The sequence below is a fragment of the Psittacula echo genome (genome assembly GCF_963264785.1).
Source record: "Psittacula echo genome assembly, chromosome: Z".
Taxonomy (NCBI): domain Eukaryota; kingdom Metazoa; phylum Chordata; class Aves; order Psittaciformes; family Psittacidae; genus Psittacula; species Psittacula echo.
This window is the reverse complement of record NC_137742.1, coordinates 11590369-11607649: the sequence shown is the minus strand read 5'-3', so window position 1 is coordinate 11607649 and position 17281 is coordinate 11590369. Positions and strand designations below refer to the sequence as shown.

The 17281-nt window shown below is 53.3% G+C and overlaps 2 protein-coding genes across 3 annotated transcripts in view; both read left to right on the top strand.

The window, feature by feature from the left end:
• Positions 1-2691, top strand: part of STOML2 (stomatin like 2) — a 44686-nt gene extending 41995 nt beyond the window's left edge. The window contains exons 4-10 of the mRNA XM_080637759.1: positions 104-162; positions 449-550; positions 1180-1314; positions 1423-1567; positions 1875-1954; positions 2159-2287; positions 2407-2691. Of these exons, the coding sequence (XP_080493885.1) occupies positions 104-162; positions 449-550; positions 1180-1314; positions 1423-1567; positions 1875-1954; positions 2159-2287; positions 2407-2538 (782 nt within the window). The 3' untranslated portion in view covers positions 2539-2691. The remainder of the gene's footprint in view (positions 1-103; positions 163-448; positions 551-1179; positions 1315-1422; positions 1568-1874; positions 1955-2158; positions 2288-2406) is intronic.
• Positions 2692-3483: 792 nt separating this feature from the next.
• Positions 3484-16205, top strand: PIGO (phosphatidylinositol glycan anchor biosynthesis class O). Of its 2 annotated transcripts, XM_080636551.1 has the most exons (12): positions 3484-3564; positions 3835-4328; positions 5680-5823; positions 8081-8204; positions 9196-9355; positions 9795-9968; positions 11860-12982; positions 13088-13432; positions 13932-14135; positions 14445-14647; positions 15406-15476; positions 16074-16205. In XM_080636551.1, the coding sequence occupies exons 2-12, from the start codon at positions 3836-3838 to the stop codon at positions 16192-16194; spliced, it is 3162 nt and encodes a 1053-aa protein (XP_080492677.1). In that variant the 5' UTR covers positions 3484-3564; position 3835; the 3' UTR covers positions 16195-16205. The 2 variants fall into 2 exon arrangements, with proteins under 2 accessions (XP_080492677.1, XP_080492676.1); XM_080636550.1 differs by having other exon boundaries at positions 11860-13432.
• The last annotated feature ends 1076 nt before the right edge of the window (positions 16206-17281 follow it).

The following is a 17281-nucleotide window of genomic DNA, read 5'->3' as shown; positions in this document are numbered from 1 at the left end:
GGATGACCCTGCCCAGCTCTGCTGGTTCTGCTGAGGGAGAGGGACTTGCCATGTTCTGTCTTTGCTGCTACAGTAAACAGGATGTGTTGTTCTGTCCTGCCAGATAACGTCACCCTCCAGATCGATGGTGTGCTCTATTTGCGGGTTATGGACCCTTACAAGGTATTGCCAAACTTGCAACCTCTGAGCTGTGCCTCGCATGGTTTGTGTGTGATGTGCTGCTCAGCTGGCTCCCTTCTTCCCTCAGCACACACCTTACCCTCTGCCTGGCTTGATGTGCCCCATGAGGCGGGTGGGCTGAGCACCCAAATCCCTCCTGTGGCTCCAGACTCCGCTTCTCTTTGGCAGGAGTGTCTGTGGCAGGTTTCTTGTTTTCCCATGCTGCCTTGTTCAGGAGGTTCCTTCTCAGCACTGCCATTTGACTCTGTTGTTTGCTCCTGCTCTCCAGGCCAGCTATGGGGTGGAAGATCCCGAGTACGCAGTAACCCAGCTGGCCCAGACCACCATGAGATCTGAACTTGGCAAACTCTCCCTCGACAGAGTCTTCCGGGTGAGCTGGGGAGGTGTGGATTGTGAAGCAGCCTCTCCCTCAGCCCCAGGGCAGGCTGATGGGCTTAACAGCAAAACGCCCTTTGCTTAGAGGGCTTCTGGCTTCTGTTTCCAGTTGACCTATTAGTGAATCCTTTGAGATGGGTCCTGTTTCGATTATTTTTTTCTAACAGGAGCTATTTTTTACCCTGCCTTGGATTAGTTGGAAAGACTGATGGGGGTGATGTGTGCCCAGACCCAGCTGGTCCAGCTGCATTTCTCTTGAGGCAGTGACACTTTGCTCAAGCCCAGAATTAATGACCTGGCTGACCTGGGTCATGGGGGCTGCAACCCTCATGCTGTGTTTGCTGAGCAGCAACAGGAGCTGTTGGCATTCCTGCACAGTGTTTGTATCCAGATGTACACCAGGTGTTTGTATCCCAGCAATTTCAGTTTGGGACCCTGCCCTCCTTAGGAAACGGTGACCTCTTCAAGAGATGTGGGAAGCATGTGATGCTGCTTTATGCCTGAGGAGATGGGTTTTTCTGGCTGTCCTTGGCTTGTGAGGGATGGCGTCTATTTCCTCCTTGATCTCTGTTTCATCCTAAGCACCTCTTCTTTGCTCTCTGCCATTCTCTTTGTGCCTCCCAGGAGCGTGAGTCCCTCAATGCCAACATTGTGGATGCCATCAACCAGGCTTCAGACTGCTGGGGCATCCGGTGCTTGCGCTATGAGATCAAGGACATCCATGTACCCCCACGTGTGAAAGAGTCTATGCAGATGCAGGTTTGGCTCTCTAGGAGTGTGGTCTGGAACAAGAGGGAAAAGTCTCTTGTCTTGCCCCTTGGGTGGGATTTCTCCAGCATGGCCGTGGTGTCCGACCTGTGTTTGCAGGTGGAGGCAGAGCGACGGAAGCGGGCGACAGTGCTGGAGTCAGAGGGGACGAGGGAATCGGCTATCAACGTGGCTGAGGGGCAGAAGCAGGCCCAGATCCTGGCATCAGAAGCTGAGAAAGCTGAACAGATCAACAAAGCTGCTGGTAGTGCACCTAGGCTAGGATTTGGGGGTTCATAGCCATCTGTACTGAGGGGTGATGCTCCTGGGAAGAGATTGCATCACTGTTTGTGTGCCAGGCTTCCTCAGCCACGCTGATCCTTCCCTGCTGGGGCCTTCAAGCTGTGTGTGTGGCTGTCCCGTAGCCTGGGGCAGCAGGAGGTGTGTGGCAGGAGCACAGCCACACTGCTGTTGGGGAAGAGGAGGTTTTGCACGCGTGAAATTGCCTTGATTTTCTCCTTGCAAGTACTTTGTGGCAGTTCTGACATGCGTTCTGCTGTGGTTCATTGCAGGAGAAGCCAATGCCATGCTGGTCAAGGCCAGGGCCAAGGCAGAGGCTATTCAACTACTGGCAGCTGCTCTGGCACAGCAGGTGAGTCATGGCTCCTTGGGGCAGCCATTGTTTTGTTGCTGGGCAGGTAGAACCACAGCTGGTACCTGGCTTTCTCTTGGGCACTTCAAAACCAGCAAGCAAGGGGTTTGCTGTCCTGGGGACCATGACAAGCCAGGGGTGTGGGTCTGAGTGATCCCTTGGTGGTACATGACACAGTGCTGAACCCTGTCCCTCTGTCCACAGCATGGCAGTGCTGCCGCCTCTCTCTCAGTGGCAGAGCAATATGTGAATGCCTTCTCCAATCTTGCAAAAGACTCCAACACCCTCCTGCTGCCCTCCAACACTGGCGATGTCACCAACATGGTCGCACAGGTTAGTGTGATTGAAGGAACCCTGTTTCTTGCCTGGTGGGGTGTGAAAGGGGCAGCCCAGTGGGATCTGGTACCCTGCTCTCTTCATCTCGTCCTCCATGGTGCTCTCATTCCCTCCAGGCCCTGGCCATCTACACCACGTTGACCAAGCAACAAACTGTGAAGACCCAGGACGAGGCACCTCCAGCCTGTGAAGAGCCCCACCCTCCCACCACCGAGGTGATCAAGGCAGAGCAGGCTGGCTCCAGCTAGCAGGACCAGCAGCATCTCTCACACTTGCTCGGGAGCTGCTGGGACATGGCAATCCTCTTCTGCTGTCTTCCCTGGTCAGGTGTTCTCTTTCCCTCAGTCCTTATTTTGTATTTGGATTTCAGTCATGGAATAAATGGTACCAGTGCTGCTGCAGTGGGTCCCTGAGGAGCCTGACCCCACCATCTGCCAATAAAGGGGGGCTGTCGCTCCTAAACAGGCTCCTAACAGGCTCGCAGAGACACACTGATATATAGGAGGAGCTGGGCAACCCTGTCCCAGGGCAGAGAGGCCTGATCCAGAATGGGCTGGATTGGAGACGACCTTAAAGCTCATCCAGTTCCAACCCCCTGCCATGGGCAGGGACACCTTTTTAGACCAGGTTGCTCCAAGCCCCTGTGTCCAACCTGGCCTTGAACAGGGCCAGGGATGGGGCAGCCACAGCTTCTCTGGGTAACCTGTTCAGGGCTGCAGCACCCTCACAGGGAAGAACTTCCTGAAGTCTCATCTCAATCTCCCCTCTGTCAGGTTAAAGCCATTCCCCCGTGTCCTGTCACTACCTGGCGCTGTCAAAAGTCCCTCCCCACATTTCTTGTAGCCCCTTTAGGCACTGGAGCTGCTCTAAGGTCTCCCTGGAGCCTTCTCTTCTCCAGGCTGAACCAGCCCACATCTCTGAGCCTGTCTCCAGAGCAGAGCTGCGCCAGTCCTCCCTGGGAATTTTCATTGCCCCCTTCCTCTCCTGCTAGCTGCCCCTGCGAGACCGCGGCTCCTCTATAGAGTGCAAGGAGGGGGACAACCCTAGCAATCAATCAACTAATTAATTAAGAGGGACGCCGCGGCGAAGCTGGGAGAGGTCGGGGATGCCGCGCTCCTGGGGCGCTCAGCGGCTCCAACCCGCCAGGGGGCGCTGCCGTTCTCAGCGCCGCCGCTCTAGGGCCGCCGGTGCTACACGCGGCGCTTCCGGGGGGAAGCGGCGGGGCCAAGGCGGCCGCAGGTGGGACGGGACGGGACGGGACGGGAGCAGGAAGGGTGAGCGGGGTCGGGGGGGTTCGGAGGGCGCTGAGGGTCTGTGGGGGGCTGGGGGGCAAGAGGGGAGACTGGGGTTCGGGGGTCCAAGGGCTTGGGTTTGAGGTGGTGGCCCGGGGTGCCAGGGAGCGGCTCGATAAGTCGGGGTGCGCCGGGCTGGGCCGCAGTCTGTCCTGGGGTACCAGGGCCCGGTGGTATGCGGTGAAGCCGGGGTGTCGGGTTGGGAAGTGTCGGGGGTGGTGCCAGGCCCGAGCCTGCCTGTCCTCCCTTTAGGATGCAGCGGTGGCCGGTGCTGCTGTTCCTGGCCTGGGTCTGCCTTCTCTTCTTTGCTGGCATCGGGCTCTTCATGAGTGGCTTCCTGCTCACCCGCATCGAGCTCGCCAGCAGCAGCTCCTGCTCTGACCCGCTCCTGCCGCCACCCTGGCAGAGACAGAGCCTCCCGCCGGGCTCCTGCTGGGCACCCCAGCGCTTCTCCAAGGCTGTGCTTGTCATCATTGATGCCCTCCGCTTCGAGTTTGCCCACTTCAACCCGGCCAAAGCCAGCCCTCTGCCCTACGAGAACAAGCTGAGTTTCCTGCACCACCTCACAACCTCCCAGCCTCGCCATGCCCGTCTCTACCGCTTCCGAGCAGATCCCCCCACTGCCACCATGCAGCGCATCAAGGGCCTCACCACCGGATCACTTCCCACTTTCATCGATGTGGGAAGCAACTTTGCCACCTATGCAATCCAGGAGGACAACCTGCTGGCACAGCTGGTGCAGAACGGTAGGTGGACAGGAGCTGTGTCCCATGGGAACAGGGCAAATCACTGGCCAGTGCTCACACAGGACCTTTATTCCCCTCTCCTTTGAAGGGAGCTGCTTACAACACCTCCACCCTGTCAGCTAACTCTTTAGACCTACTCAGATAACAGTTATCATATAGTCATGGTTTCTCCATCTTGTACTGGGAGTAGGAAGGAGTTAGGACCATGGCTTCATCGTCTTCAAAGATGACGAGAAAGCAGGTGAAAGTGGCTGTGCTGATGGTGACTGCCGCAAGGTCACCTCCAGGAATGGCTGCACTAAGCCAAGGGCAGTCGGTCGTGTAATGCTTGCGTTCAGGTGAGCTGCACTATGAGGGAGGAGCTGGTGCCTATGAGGAGGAGTGTGCTGTGGGACTGTCATTCAGGCACAAGCCTGCCTGGCTGGCTGCCTGTGGCTGTTGGGCAGCAACCTCATTGCATTTTCTGTGGTGTTTGGTGCTTTGTGGAGCTGTAAAGGGCTTGTTAAGTTAGGACAATGGAATAGAGAGAAGGGGATGGGACACAGTCAGTGTTGTCCACAGAGATTTCCTTCCAGGGGTCAGAGTGACACAAATACTAGTGCTTGGGGTGAGGTAACAAGGTCCTCCGAATCAATTGTCTCCTCCCCTGTGTGCAAGTGAGGAGGCCAAACTGAGCAAATCATTCAAGGCGAAAAACAGAGATAGACCTTGTTGTGCAAGAGGAGCAGCCTTGAAGGAAATAGTTCTGCTCCCAGGCAGGAGAAGCTGCATGGAAATGTGGAGGGCTTGGTGGTGGCAGGCAGAGCAAGCAGAGCGAGTGGGAAGGACCAGTGCTTTTGCCTTCCTTTTGTTGTGTAGGAAAACCCACCATCATAGTATTATAAGCTGGAGGCAGGGCTCATAGCTTCTACTCACCCCCTGTCAACAGTTATCTACTGCCTTGTGTTGTACAGGGGGGCCTTGAGCAAGGGCTTGTCTGCTTCACGCTGAACCTTCCTAAGTGCTGTGTTAGTGTAAGCAGATATTGTACTAACAGGCCTGCTTCCTGGCCTGTTCAACCCACTGGTCGTTCTGCTGAGGTGATGTTTCAGAGGTGGATTTGGTGCAAGTGTACTTGGTGTGGGGGGCCCTGGTAGGCTCAGAAACAGGGCTGGTTGCTGCCTGTATTCAAACTCATTTATCATCAGCCAGATGGTGATTTTAATTTTAGGTCACTTTTGAGTGTGGGTTGAAGAGGAGACAGTGCTCCAGGCCCTGACCTGGATCTGCATAGGCTCTTTGCGCTAGGTTGGATAACAGCATGACTTGGGTAACCTCCCTGGTCTCATTAATTCCTTTCTTGCTAACGCAGGAAGAAGAGTGGTCTTCATGGGTGACGACACTTGGGAAGGACTTTTCCCAAAGAAGTTTTTCCGCTCGTATTTCTTCCCTTCTTTTAACGTGAAGGATCTTCACACTGTGGATGACGGGATCCTGCAGCATCTGTATCCAACTGGTAAGCAGCTCTTTCCCCAAGTCCTGGTTAAGTGCTGTACCTGGGTCAGGGCAATCCCAAGCACAAATACAGGCTGGGTGGAGACTGGGTTGATAGGAGCCCTGAGGAGAACCACTTCGGGTGTTGGTTAACAAGAAGCTCACTATGACCTGTGAGTGTGTGCCATGAAGACAATCACAGGGCTGGAGCACCTCTCCCGTGAGGAAAGGCTGACAGTATTAGGGTTGCTCATCCTGGAGAAGAGAAGGCTTCAGGGAGACATTGTAACAGTCTTCTAGTGTCTAAAAGGGGGCAACAAGAAACCTGGAGAGGGGCTTTTGACAAGGGCATTTAGTAACAGGACAAGGGGGAATGGCTTTAATCTGACAGAGGGGAGATTGAGGTGAGGTGTTAGGAAGAAGTTCTTACCTGTGAGAGTGGTGATGCCCTGGCACAGTGTCCTGGGTTCAGCAGTAGCAGTCATTTCTTCTCCTTCTTAGTAGCTGGTGCAGCGCTGTGGTTTTGACTTTCAGCCTGGGAACAGCACTGATAACGTCGGTGTTTTTAGTTGTCGCCCAGTAATGTTTACTCTGTTCAAGGACTTTTCAGTCTCTCATGCTCTGACAGGGAGGAGGGGTATGGGAAGCCGGGAAGGAGCAGAGACAGTACCCGTGACCAAAACTAGCCAAAGGGGTATTCCATACCACAGCACGTCGTGCCCAGTGTAGAAACTGGGGGGAGTTACTTGGAAGGGCCAGATCACTGCTCATGTCAGGCTGGGTATTGGTTGGCGGGTGGTGAGCGGTTGTATTCTCTCCCCTGTTATTTACCGTGTCGTTATTATTATTGGTGGTAGCAGCAGTGGTTTGTGTTATACCTTAGATACTGGACTGTTCTTAACCTGTGGGATTTACATTCTTTTGATTCTCCTCCCCATCCCTCCGGGAGCTGGGGGAGGAAGAAGGGAAGGGGTGAGCGAATGGCTGCATTGTTCTGAGTTACCAGCTGGGCTTAAACCGTTACACACAGTCATCCAGAGAAGCTGTGGCTGCCCCATCCCTGGCCCTTTTCAAGGCCAGGTTGGACAGGGCTTGGAGCAACCTGGTCTAGTGGAAGGTGTCCCTGCCCATGGCAGGGGGTTGGAACTGGATGAGCTTTAAGGTCCCTTCCAACCCGAATCATTTTATGGTAATTTTTTCATTTATAGGGGCGTCCTGCTGCAAGTTTGGGGTAGGGCTGATGAGATTTTCCTATTACAAAGTGGCACTGGGCAGTCACATACTGCTGCCTGGGGATTATAGTGCTCTAGTTGATAAGCCAGCTTTTGGGGCCTGTAAACTGTTCCTGTAAATACCTTTCCTCCATTTGGGAGAGGGTGCAGCTTGATTGGATGAAGTTAGGCATCTACATTTGTCCTAGATACACACTGCCAAGATGGAGCAGGAGGAGCAGCTTAGCTTTGACATGTGGCTGCCCAGGCAGGCACACAGCGCTCTCGGAAATGCAGCCAGAAAGCTGGGGCACAGCACTGCTGTCAGCAGAGCATGGGTAGATCCTAGTCCTGGGAGGAAGGTGACATGTGAGATTGGTTTGTGAATTTTAGGTGATTTCAGACTCCTCTCTGAGATTCTGGGACCAAGGGGAATGCTCTTTGCCTTCTCTGTGTATGAATCCAAGTGAATCAAGAGTGCAGTGGCCTTTCACAGAGGTGTCCTTTTGCCTTGTGGTTCTGCAGTTCATTGTTTAACTCCAGATACTTTGGTTTTCATCTGTCACGGCCCTGAAGCAGAGGGGAGAGGCTGGAGTAACTTTCTAGCTATGAGTGGCGTTGGTTGGTGTTCTGTGTCCATACCCTGACTGGAATGCAGAGAGGCATGTTGATGAGTCCAACTTGAAATATCTCCAGGGGAAGACTGGTGTTCTGGGTTCTCCTTTTTCTGAACATCCCTTTGGTTTAGCACAGTTTGTGGCCGTTTGAGTTAAGGGTATTTCAGTGTGACTTGGGCCGTTCTGCTGCTGCAGGATGGTGAATAAAACCCGTGAATACTGGGGCAGTGCTGGGCATTGAACTCCCTGTGGTATTGCTTGGCACCTGCAGACCAAGAGTGTGCCTCTTAAAACCTGCATCCATCTGCTTGAGAGCTGGGAGTGACAATGGCAGGAGGGGAAGAAACAGCGGTTTCCAGAGGCAACCAGAAAGCTCTGGTGGGAGGATCCAAGCATAGAGCCTGTTCTGAACCCAAGGCTAGCATGTGATAAGAGTGCTCTTGTTCTGCAGTGGACAGTGGTGAATGGGACATGCTGATTGCTCACTTCCTCGGCGTGGACCACTGTGGACACAAACATGGGCCTGACCATCCTGAAATGGCAAAGAAGCTCACCCAGATGAACGAGATGCTCAGGTGATGGGTGCGGTGTTGCCAGCTTTCCTCTTCCTTCAGGCAGGCTGGTGGGGTCTTCCCAGGGGATTTACAGATACAGAGGGCAACAGAGGATGCTTACTGTGCCTCTTGCAAGGAGAATGGCTTTGGCCAGTGGCAGCTGAAACCCCAGGTGCGGTGCAATCTTGGTTGCATAGACACGTGTTCATAAGAGGTTTGGTTTCAGAGGTAAGGCTGTCTTCAGGCCTTGGAGCTTTGGTTCTCAACCAAACCGTCAGGTGGTGGTACAGGTGCAGTATGGCTGAGCCTCATTCCTTCGATCTCTAAAATGGAGACTGTCACATTGAGGTTGGCTGGTGTTTGATAATCGATTGGAGAACCCTGGCTAGGGAATGCTGCATTTACTGCACAGGCCCATGATCTGCACTGCTGTGGTCAGAGGGTCATCAGAGGGTCAATCCTGATCACACAGCCATGCCTCAGCTCAAAATGCTGCAGCTTTCGACGCTCAGGACTGCTTTTATTTTTGATGTTACAAGGAGCAGGTAACTTGCTCTGTTGCACCTGAGAGTGCACACCTACAGCATACTTGAGGGACACATCCCCCCTTTTTTCCTTAAAAATACCAGATTGCTCACACAATGTGAAGCAATATATAGGACCCAAATAGAAGCAGCCTACAATTCATTCCTGTTGGGAACCTTTCTTTTGAATTGTGTTTTGTCACGATCCCTAAAGACACTGAGGAACCAGCTGCCATTCACTGAGGCCTAAGCAAGATCAGTCCGCTCTGGCTCAGGGCTCTGTATTTTCAGTTTGGTTTTAAAGCATCCAGTGCACTTGTGCCTGACTCAGTTGTTACAGCTCTGCATCAGCATCTAGTATTGCCCAAATCTTTTTGTGAACTTCACCTCTGTGGTGCAGGCAGATTTGGTGGGCATATGTTCTCTCCTACTTGGGCTCTTTGGGCCTGTGCCCAGGTAGGAGCTGACCTTCCTTATCCCGGTGACAGGTCCTTGGTGGATCACCTGGGGAATGACACCCTTCTTCTGGTGGCTGGGGACCATGGCATGACAGAGACCGGAGACCATGGTGGCGAGAGCGAGAAGGAAGTGAATGCAGCACTGTTTGTGTACAGCAGAACACCCCTATTTGGCGCTGGCCCTCCTGAGGTGAGAAGAAGCTAATCCTTAGCTGTCACTGCCTGAGGTGGCGTCTGAGGTGAAAACTGCATCCTGGGGTTGCAGAGCATAATGGTTCTAGTGGGATTGTTTAGGTTGAGAGGAGTCTGTCACCTTACCTAAGAGAACAGTGAAAAAGCTGACAAAGGATGCAGGTGGGTGAAGGGTTTGGGACCTGTGTTCAGGCTCTGAGGGGTTTTGAGGTGAGGTCGGGTAAGCCGTTAGACAGCCAAGGCCATAGCCAGGGTCTTCCCCTCCACAAGGCCCTTGGGGATTGCAGAGCTTCTACTTTCCTCTGCGTTTTCCACTCCTGGCTTCCCCAGATTCCTCTCTGAAGAGGGGATTATCTTCCCTGTCACCCTCCAGCCCAAGTGAAAAGCTGTGTTGCTGTGTGCTTTCTGAATTTTTGATTCCTCCCCTGTCTCTCCAGGAGCCTGAGGCCATTCCCCAGGTTAACCTGGTGCCCACTGTGGCCCTGCTGCTGGGTGTGCCTATCCCCTACAGTAACATAGGAGAGGTGATGGCTGAGCTGTTCTCCGGGGACGGTGACACTGTGTCTGCAGCCTTGCAGCAGCTCTCGGTCTATCACATCAATGCCAAGCAGGTACGCCCTACAGTAGGCCTCCCATTGAACCAGAGAGGAGAAGGAATGGTTGTTTAAGGACAAGCCTCTTCTGTTTGGTGAAGGTGGACCAGTGACATGGTGTTAACTTTATGGAGAAGTTATTTTGAAGAGTTACCTTTTTGCAGTGTTTTCTTCAGTAAAAGGTGGCACCATTTTCCAAAAAGAGAAATAAGATACCAATTTAGTACACCCATTGAGATATACCATTTTAGTGCTTGGTGTTGAGTGCAGTGGTGCAGAAAATATTGCCAGGGAAAGTGGCATTCACTTCAGGATGAGGATTGGTCTCCAATGGTCAGAGGTGGATTTGGTATCTGGGGAGGCTGGTGGAGGGGTGGCTGATGGAGAGGCCGGTTCCTCAAGACTGAAGATGACTAGGGGAAGTCTCATGAACGGGGATTCAAGAGCATAAATGGGTGTTTTGATGCTGCTTCAGTTCTGGAGGAGAAACGGGGTTAGCTATTCTAGATCAGTGGCAAAAGAAGAACAGTAACGAAGGACTAAATAAACAACGTGTAACATGTTACAGTAAAGTGTGATAGGGAAAGAACAGTTAACACCAAGCACAACAAAATACAGAACCCCAAAAGCTGAATGACAAAATTTGAGAGTGACTATACCAGGTGTAAAAGAAGTCCAGGCAATGGAGCAGGCCATGTGCCAGGGAAAGCCAAAGCCTCCATGGAGGACGTGAGGGCTGTCTTGTGGCTCTCAGCATGCCTCGGAACCAGATTTGCCACACGTGTTGCAGGGCACGTGTCAGCAAAGTGCCAGTGTGCCTTTGAAGGACTCCTGGGTTGCGAGGAGCACAAGAATAACTCCTGCAGCCCCCAGCCAGCTCCTCAGTGTGCCAGGTGTACACCACTGGTGCAAGTCAGTGAGGAGAGGATATGGTTGCTGATGGGAAGAAAGAAATGTTCAGCCTCTCTTCTGTGTATTTATAGATCAGCAGAGTGCTTTGTCATTTAGAGGTGATAGTTTATGTTACTGATGATATTGAGTATCATCAGTTAGAAATTAATTGTTATCCAGTCTGCCTGCTTAAATACTTGCACTCATTTGAGAAGGTGTCTGGCTCGATCATGTTGGTGTTGAAGAAGATTTTGCATACCAGGGAGGTCATGCAGGCCTGCAAGAGAGCTGGTGCATACATTTGCCATTCATGGACAGGAGCAGACTGATTCTGTCCATGCTCGGAGACAGCTCTAAGGCATGTGAAAACCTGGGTGTGTTTTTGGGCTTCAGCAGACCTACTGTTGAGCAGCTGGATGTTTGTAAGGGCACCCTGCCCTGGTAATGCCTTTGTAAGGCTTTTCTTATGACTTTGGGGTTGTAACTGCCTCTACTCTTGTCTTCTTGAAAGGAGAAGGAAACAGAACAAACTTTCCTTAGACTATGGTACAGTGTGCTAATGTGCCTGTATTGAAGAAGGGGGAACAGTTTGATTTGATCCACTATAAGCTCTTTAATTTGCTATCTATCCTCAGCAAACAAAGTAAGATCTACCTTAGGTGCAGATTAATAGCTAGTAACGACTCAAAGTTTTGAGGGACCTATCCAAAGACTGTCTAAAAGCCCTTAGTGATGAACAGCGTTACCAGAGGTGCACCTGCAAGTGAAAACTGAGAGGAGGCAGTGTGGCTGTTGGGGTGGATACTTCACTTGAGAGGGATGTCACTTTGGCAGAGGGATTGTGTTCCTGTCAGTCACATCCTGGATGTGGGTGACCACCCCTGGGTGATGCAGCTGGAGCTAGGTCTGTGCCTGCAGGGTACAGCATATTGGGCCTGTTTCCATTCTGAAGGGATCTGTGTAAGGCAGTGAATCTCATTTCCAGTGTCCCTGTCTAACCCTGTGTCCTCTCCCACAGGTGGACCGCTTCCTGCAGTCCTACTCGCTGGTGGCTCAGGACCTGCCAGCAGAGCAGCTCCAGCGCCTGCAGGAGCTCTTCTCCGGTGCTGTGGAGGAGCACACTCAGCTCTTGGACCAGGTGCAGGGGGCCACGTTGATGCCTCCAGAGCTGGAGTCCAGGCTGGGAAGTCTCATCAGTCGCTTCCAGCTCTACCTGCGGGAGGCACGGGCTGTGTGTACCCAGTCCTGGGCCCGCTTCAACTCCCTGCGTATGGTGGGGGGCTGCACCCTTATTGCTGCTTCCTGCTTGCTCTGCTACATGGCCGCAGAGCTGGCTGCATCGTCAGACTCCTTCTACCGCAGCTGCCTCCTGTACCCGCTGCTCTGGGGCCTCATGGTGGCTGTTCTGCTTGGGCTGGCCCATGTGTTCACCCAGGAGGGACTGGATCTCCTCCTGGTATCCTCATGTGCAGCCGCTGCTTCTCAGCTGGGATTTTTCTGGCACTGGTGGGGCCGGCATCCCAAGCGAGCCCTTTTGGTGAGCAGTCAGCCACCTTTGGCCAGCACTGGTCTAAGGCAGAGGCTGCGAGCCTGGCTGGGGCTGGCATTTCCCATGGGGATTCTGCTCTTCCGCTGTGGAGCGATGTTCTCCGATAGCTTTGTTGTGGCCGAGGCCCGGGTGGCCCCATTCCTGCTGGCCTCGCTGGTGATGCTGCTAGTAGGGAAGCTCCACTGGGATGGCCGCCTGACTGTACCAGAAGGCCCCAAGCAGCAGGTCCTCGGCTTTAGTTCTTACCGGAGAGAGATGTGGTACCTGCTGTGCCTTGTGGCCATGCTCCTGGTCTGCGTGCGCCTCTCTGGTTTCTTCCACCAGTGCCGCGAAGAAATTCCTCAGTGCCGGCCTTCTCTTTTCCTCTCCCCGCTTGCCAGCCTGAGAAATACACGGGCCAAGAACCTCTTCTACCTCTTGTGCGTGGCCTTGCTGGCTGGGCTGGTGTATGCAGTGCGGAGCTGGCTGCGACATTACGGCAACCTCAACAGCTCAGACCCCCTCGTGCTCTTTGTGCGCTGGGGTTTCCCACTGGTGGTCCTCTGCATTGCCTGCTACTGGGCGGTTGTCTCCAGCGCTGATGACTCTCTGGGTAAGCTGCAGGAGCTGGTGCAAGTGGCAGTTGTTGCCTTTCCATGGGCTGTCTATGGGCTAGCATCCATGGGGCTGCTGCTCCTGTTGTGCAACCCGATGACAGTGTTTGCAAAGGACACGTGGGAGTCGGCAGGATCCATCGTCACTCCATACCTGGGGGTTCCTAGCTCTGAAGTGGACTTCCTCCACGTCATCCCTCAGATCTACAAGAGGATGCAGGAGTCTCAGAAGAGCCGCCTGGAGCGGGGCAGCTGCAGAGCCACTATCGCAGCATATGGGTTGGGCAGCGTGTATTCAGCAGCCCTGGTCATAGCACTCACCCTGCTGGGCTTCCTCTTGATGCTTCTGCACAGTGAGCGGCTGAGTCTTGCCTTCCTGCTCCTCTTCCTGGAGGCCTTCGTGCTGCTGCACATCCACACGCGTGCCAGAGGCCTTGCTGGAGATGCTGGTGAGTCAGGGCTCAGTATAGCATCCTCTGGGTGTGAGAGCCGGGGCCTTATCTGCTGTGACTGTGTCTTATTTCCAGCGGAGCAGCAGGGTCCAATCTGCTCTTGGGGGGTGGTGTTACACTGATCCTCAGGGATCCTCCTAGCTGTATTAGAGCTGCTTCAATCCTTTCATAGAGATGCATGCAGCAGGGACATAATGCAGGAAGAGGAGTTGGCCCTTGTGTCAGGGAAGGGGGCTCTATACCTATCCGTTCTCCCCAGAGTGCAAGTAGGCATCAAACCCCACTGTTGCTGACTGGGTCCAGCAGAGGGAAGCAGAGGCATGCCTGGCCCTTCGCTGTATCTGTGGTGGGAGCCTTACTAGTTTGTGTCTTCAAAGGAGACAGCGTGGAAAAGGAACCTAGAAAAAAAGTTAATAGCTTTTTATTTGCTATGGATCTGTGTTGTTCCTCAATGTTGATCTTTCTTCCCGCTCCCTCTTTATGTTTTGTATCTCAGAGCCTTTTTCTGTGCCCTGGTATGCAGTCATCTCCTGGCTCCTTGCAGCTTCCCAGTTCTTCTATTCCACAGGCCACCAGCCCATCTTCCCAGCCATTCATTGGAATGCAGCTTTTGTGGGCTTCCACCTTGACCACAGCACCAACCTCCTGCCTGCTGTCCTGGTGGGCGCCAACACCTTTGCCTCCCATATCCTCTTTGCAGGTAAATCACTTTCTTCCTGGGCTGTTGAGCCTGAGCAGACACAGTTCACTGCTTTGCCTTGTCTGGAGGCCTGCAGGCTGAGCACGAGGCGATGAAGGCTCCAGCACCAGCTGAACAGCAGCATCTTCACTGTCCCCTTCTGGGGCCACAGAGATGCCCGTGGCCTGCAGCCTCCATGCAGTTATGCCTGAACAGCAAACTGGAGCTGGGGTATATGCTTCCTGCACGTCCAGGGCATGATGACAGAGCCTAGACTGTTCCTCACCTCCTGGGCTTGAGTAACTTCATGTGCCTTTGTCCTTGAGGTAGTTGGCTGCCCTCTGCTCCTGCTTTGGCCCTTTGTGTGTGAGATGCCCAGCTCGCAGAAGAAGAAGCCCAAGAAGGAACCCCGAGAGGAACTGCAGGAGGTGGAGGAGCACATGATGGAGATGAGGCTGCGGGAGTCCCCAGAGAAGTTCTCCACTGCTCTGCTGCAGCTGGGGCTGAAGTACCTCTTTGTCCTTGGGGCACAGGTATGGGCAGAGGTGGGAAGGCTGTGGAGAAGGTTGTCTAACAGGAAACTGGTGTGGTGTGGGAATCATGGGGCACTCTGGTGAGGGAAAGGGGTCAGGCAGGGCACAGGCAGGCCTGTGGGTGACATGTCTGGTGGAAGGGCAGCTGCACAGGTCATCTTTTCAACCATGCCATTTGCTCTGTGCTTTGAGAAGGGCTTCAGCACAGAAGTCACAGTGCAGATTAAGCTGCTTTTCATACCTCTCTGTTCAGAGGGGGAACATCTGTTCAGAAACTGCAGGGTTGTAATCCTGCTCCCCCTCTTCCCCACCATACCTATCTATTTTGTACCAGCTCTGGTTTTCATCTGATCCTGTGCTGTGATGATTTGGGGAGCTAAACACCAGAAATGTAATCCCGTGAAAGAAGCCAATAGCTTTCTGGGGTTTAACTCTTCAGATTGTTTTCCTGTGTGTCCAGACCAGAGACAGTGCAAGGGAGGGGTTAGGCACTGTAGCAGAGAGCAGGAGTGTAATACTGGGTCAGGTTAGCCACAGTGTGAGACCTCCTCTGTACTGTCCCAGTCTGGCCTCAGGAGGGCCTGAGTGTGCCTCAAACTGCTTCTGTTTCCTGACCTGAGGACACAATGGAAGGGATTTCTCTTTGAGATGCTTATTTCTGGTGTGCACAGTTTAGTAGAACCTTCAGATGTGAACATAGTACCCAGGAGGTCTCTCTAGGCTAATCTGTAACTTGTTTTTCATGATCTCCCCTACAGCTTCTGGCCTGTGTTTGTGCAGCTATGATTCTCAGGAGGCATCTCATGGTCTGGAAGGTCTTTGCCCCCAAGTAAGTCCCAGGAGTTGCTCTGATGCTGGGTTAGGGCTCCTATCCCTGATGTCTTGACTAGAGTTCATAGACAGTAGTGCTGGAAGAGATCCTGTGATCGATCTTCTGACTCTTCCTGCCTAGCAGAGGCTACAGGACTGTCCTTAACTAATTCCTGCTTCAAGTTTAGAAGCTGGACTTGAACTAGAGTCTGGAAAATTCTCTCCTTATCTTGATTTCCAAAGACATACAGAACCCACCTGGAAGCTAAGAATATTCAGGGCAGAGGGCCAAAGGCAGGGCTACCAGACCAAAAATGGTAAACCCAGAAATGCTAAACTAGCAAACCTAATAGATTTGTGTTGGGTGGCCTTAACCTCTGAGAGATTAAGAAGCCCACCTGAGTGTTGTCCTGAATGGCCTCTAAACTAGAGGCATGCTTGGCTTATAGTTTACAGGCAGCAATTGCTGGGGAGTGAATGTAATTCATGTTTTAGGGTCTGGGATTCTATCAGCCTCTCACTTGCAGGATAACCAGCCTGCTGGGAGTGAGGGTAGCAGCCTGTCTTTGCAGGCATATCAGCTGTCATACCCTTACTACATCTGTTGTACCTGCAGGTTCCTCTTTGAGTCACTGAGCTTTGTGGTGAGCAGCATCTGCCTCTTGCTGGGGATCTCCCTGGTGATGCGTGTGGACTGTGCTGTCAGCACCTGGTTCAGCCGGCTTCAGCTCAGGTAGCGTTGGACATGTGGGGAACCCAACCTGCTCATCGGCCGAGGCTGTGGTTGTCTCCTTTCCTCCCTGGAGCTGGGAAGGATCCATGAGCCAGCAGCTATGAGTGCCTGCCGACAGCAGACAGGGTTTATCCCCAGCTCCCTGCCTCAGCGCTGCACAAAAGGACTGGAGCCAACTGTTGCCCGCTCGCCGTGATGGTGTTTCTCAGCAGTGGAGGTCAGAGCTCTCTATGGGTGTTCGTTGGCAGCAGGAGGACTCTGCTGCAGGAGCCCAAGAAGTGCTCCTCTGGAGAAACGCCAGCGGGGGGGTCTTGCTGCTACTTTCCTGACAATTGTACCCATTGTGCAGCTTCAGTGGTCTGCAAGGTGTTACCATGCCTGTGCAGAGACAGTGATCCATGGGAAAGGGGCCTGCTGACAAGGGGAGAGAAGGTTGAGAGGAGAAGGAAGGTTCTGCAGCCACCACTTCTCTTCACGTGCTCAGTTTTCATGCTGGAAGCAAAGCGCACATGGTTACACATGCACATGGTTCCTGGGGTCTCACTGGCAGCAGCTCCTCTGTAAAGTGAGTTGGTTGCTCTGTAGTGAGGCCCCTCCTGCCCTACGCTCACTCCCATTTTCCTTCCTCAGCCACAGGGAGGACACTAGGGAGTGCTCTGGGCTACCTCATACAGGCCTGAAGCTGGCTTAGCTTGTTAGGGAGTGGTAGCAGGGAGAACTCTGTGTATGACCAAGGAACTCTGCACTTGTAGTCTTGGCCTGTTGGTGTCCCCATGGGCTAGGCTGTAGCAGCCAGGGCTCCCGATGTCTTCCTGAGCTTGTGCTGCTGAATGCCAGTTGTTGATTGTGAACAATTAAGATGCAGTGACAGAACATTGGCTCATCCCCATACTGGGTCTGGTCAGAAGGAAAGGGGAGTCTGGAGTAGTTGTCCTAATGGCAGGAGTGGCCTTGGCATGAGCTCCAGTGTCTGGTGCTTATCTCGCTTTTGACCTCAGTGCTCTGCATGGGACTTCATGCCATAAGTGAGCTAACCCAAAGCCGCCCTTAGCTGCTCAGTGTATTTCTTTCTTCATGAGCAAAGGCTGAGG

Bases quoted from the DNA above. Each gene is read 5' to 3' on its own strand.
- PIGO (XM_080636550.1), top strand. From the start codon at position 3,836: ATGCAGCGGTGGCCGGTGCTGCTGTTCCTGGCCTGGGTCTGCCTTCTC. The intron at 13,433-13,931 runs GTGAGTCAGGGC...TTTGTATCTCAG, and splicing joins AGGCCTTGCTGGAGATGCTG to AGCCTTTTTCTGTGCCCTGG. The intron at 15,477-16,073 runs GTAAGTCCCAGG...TTGTACCTGCAG, and splicing joins TGGAAGGTCTTTGCCCCCAA to GTTCCTCTTTGAGTCACTGA.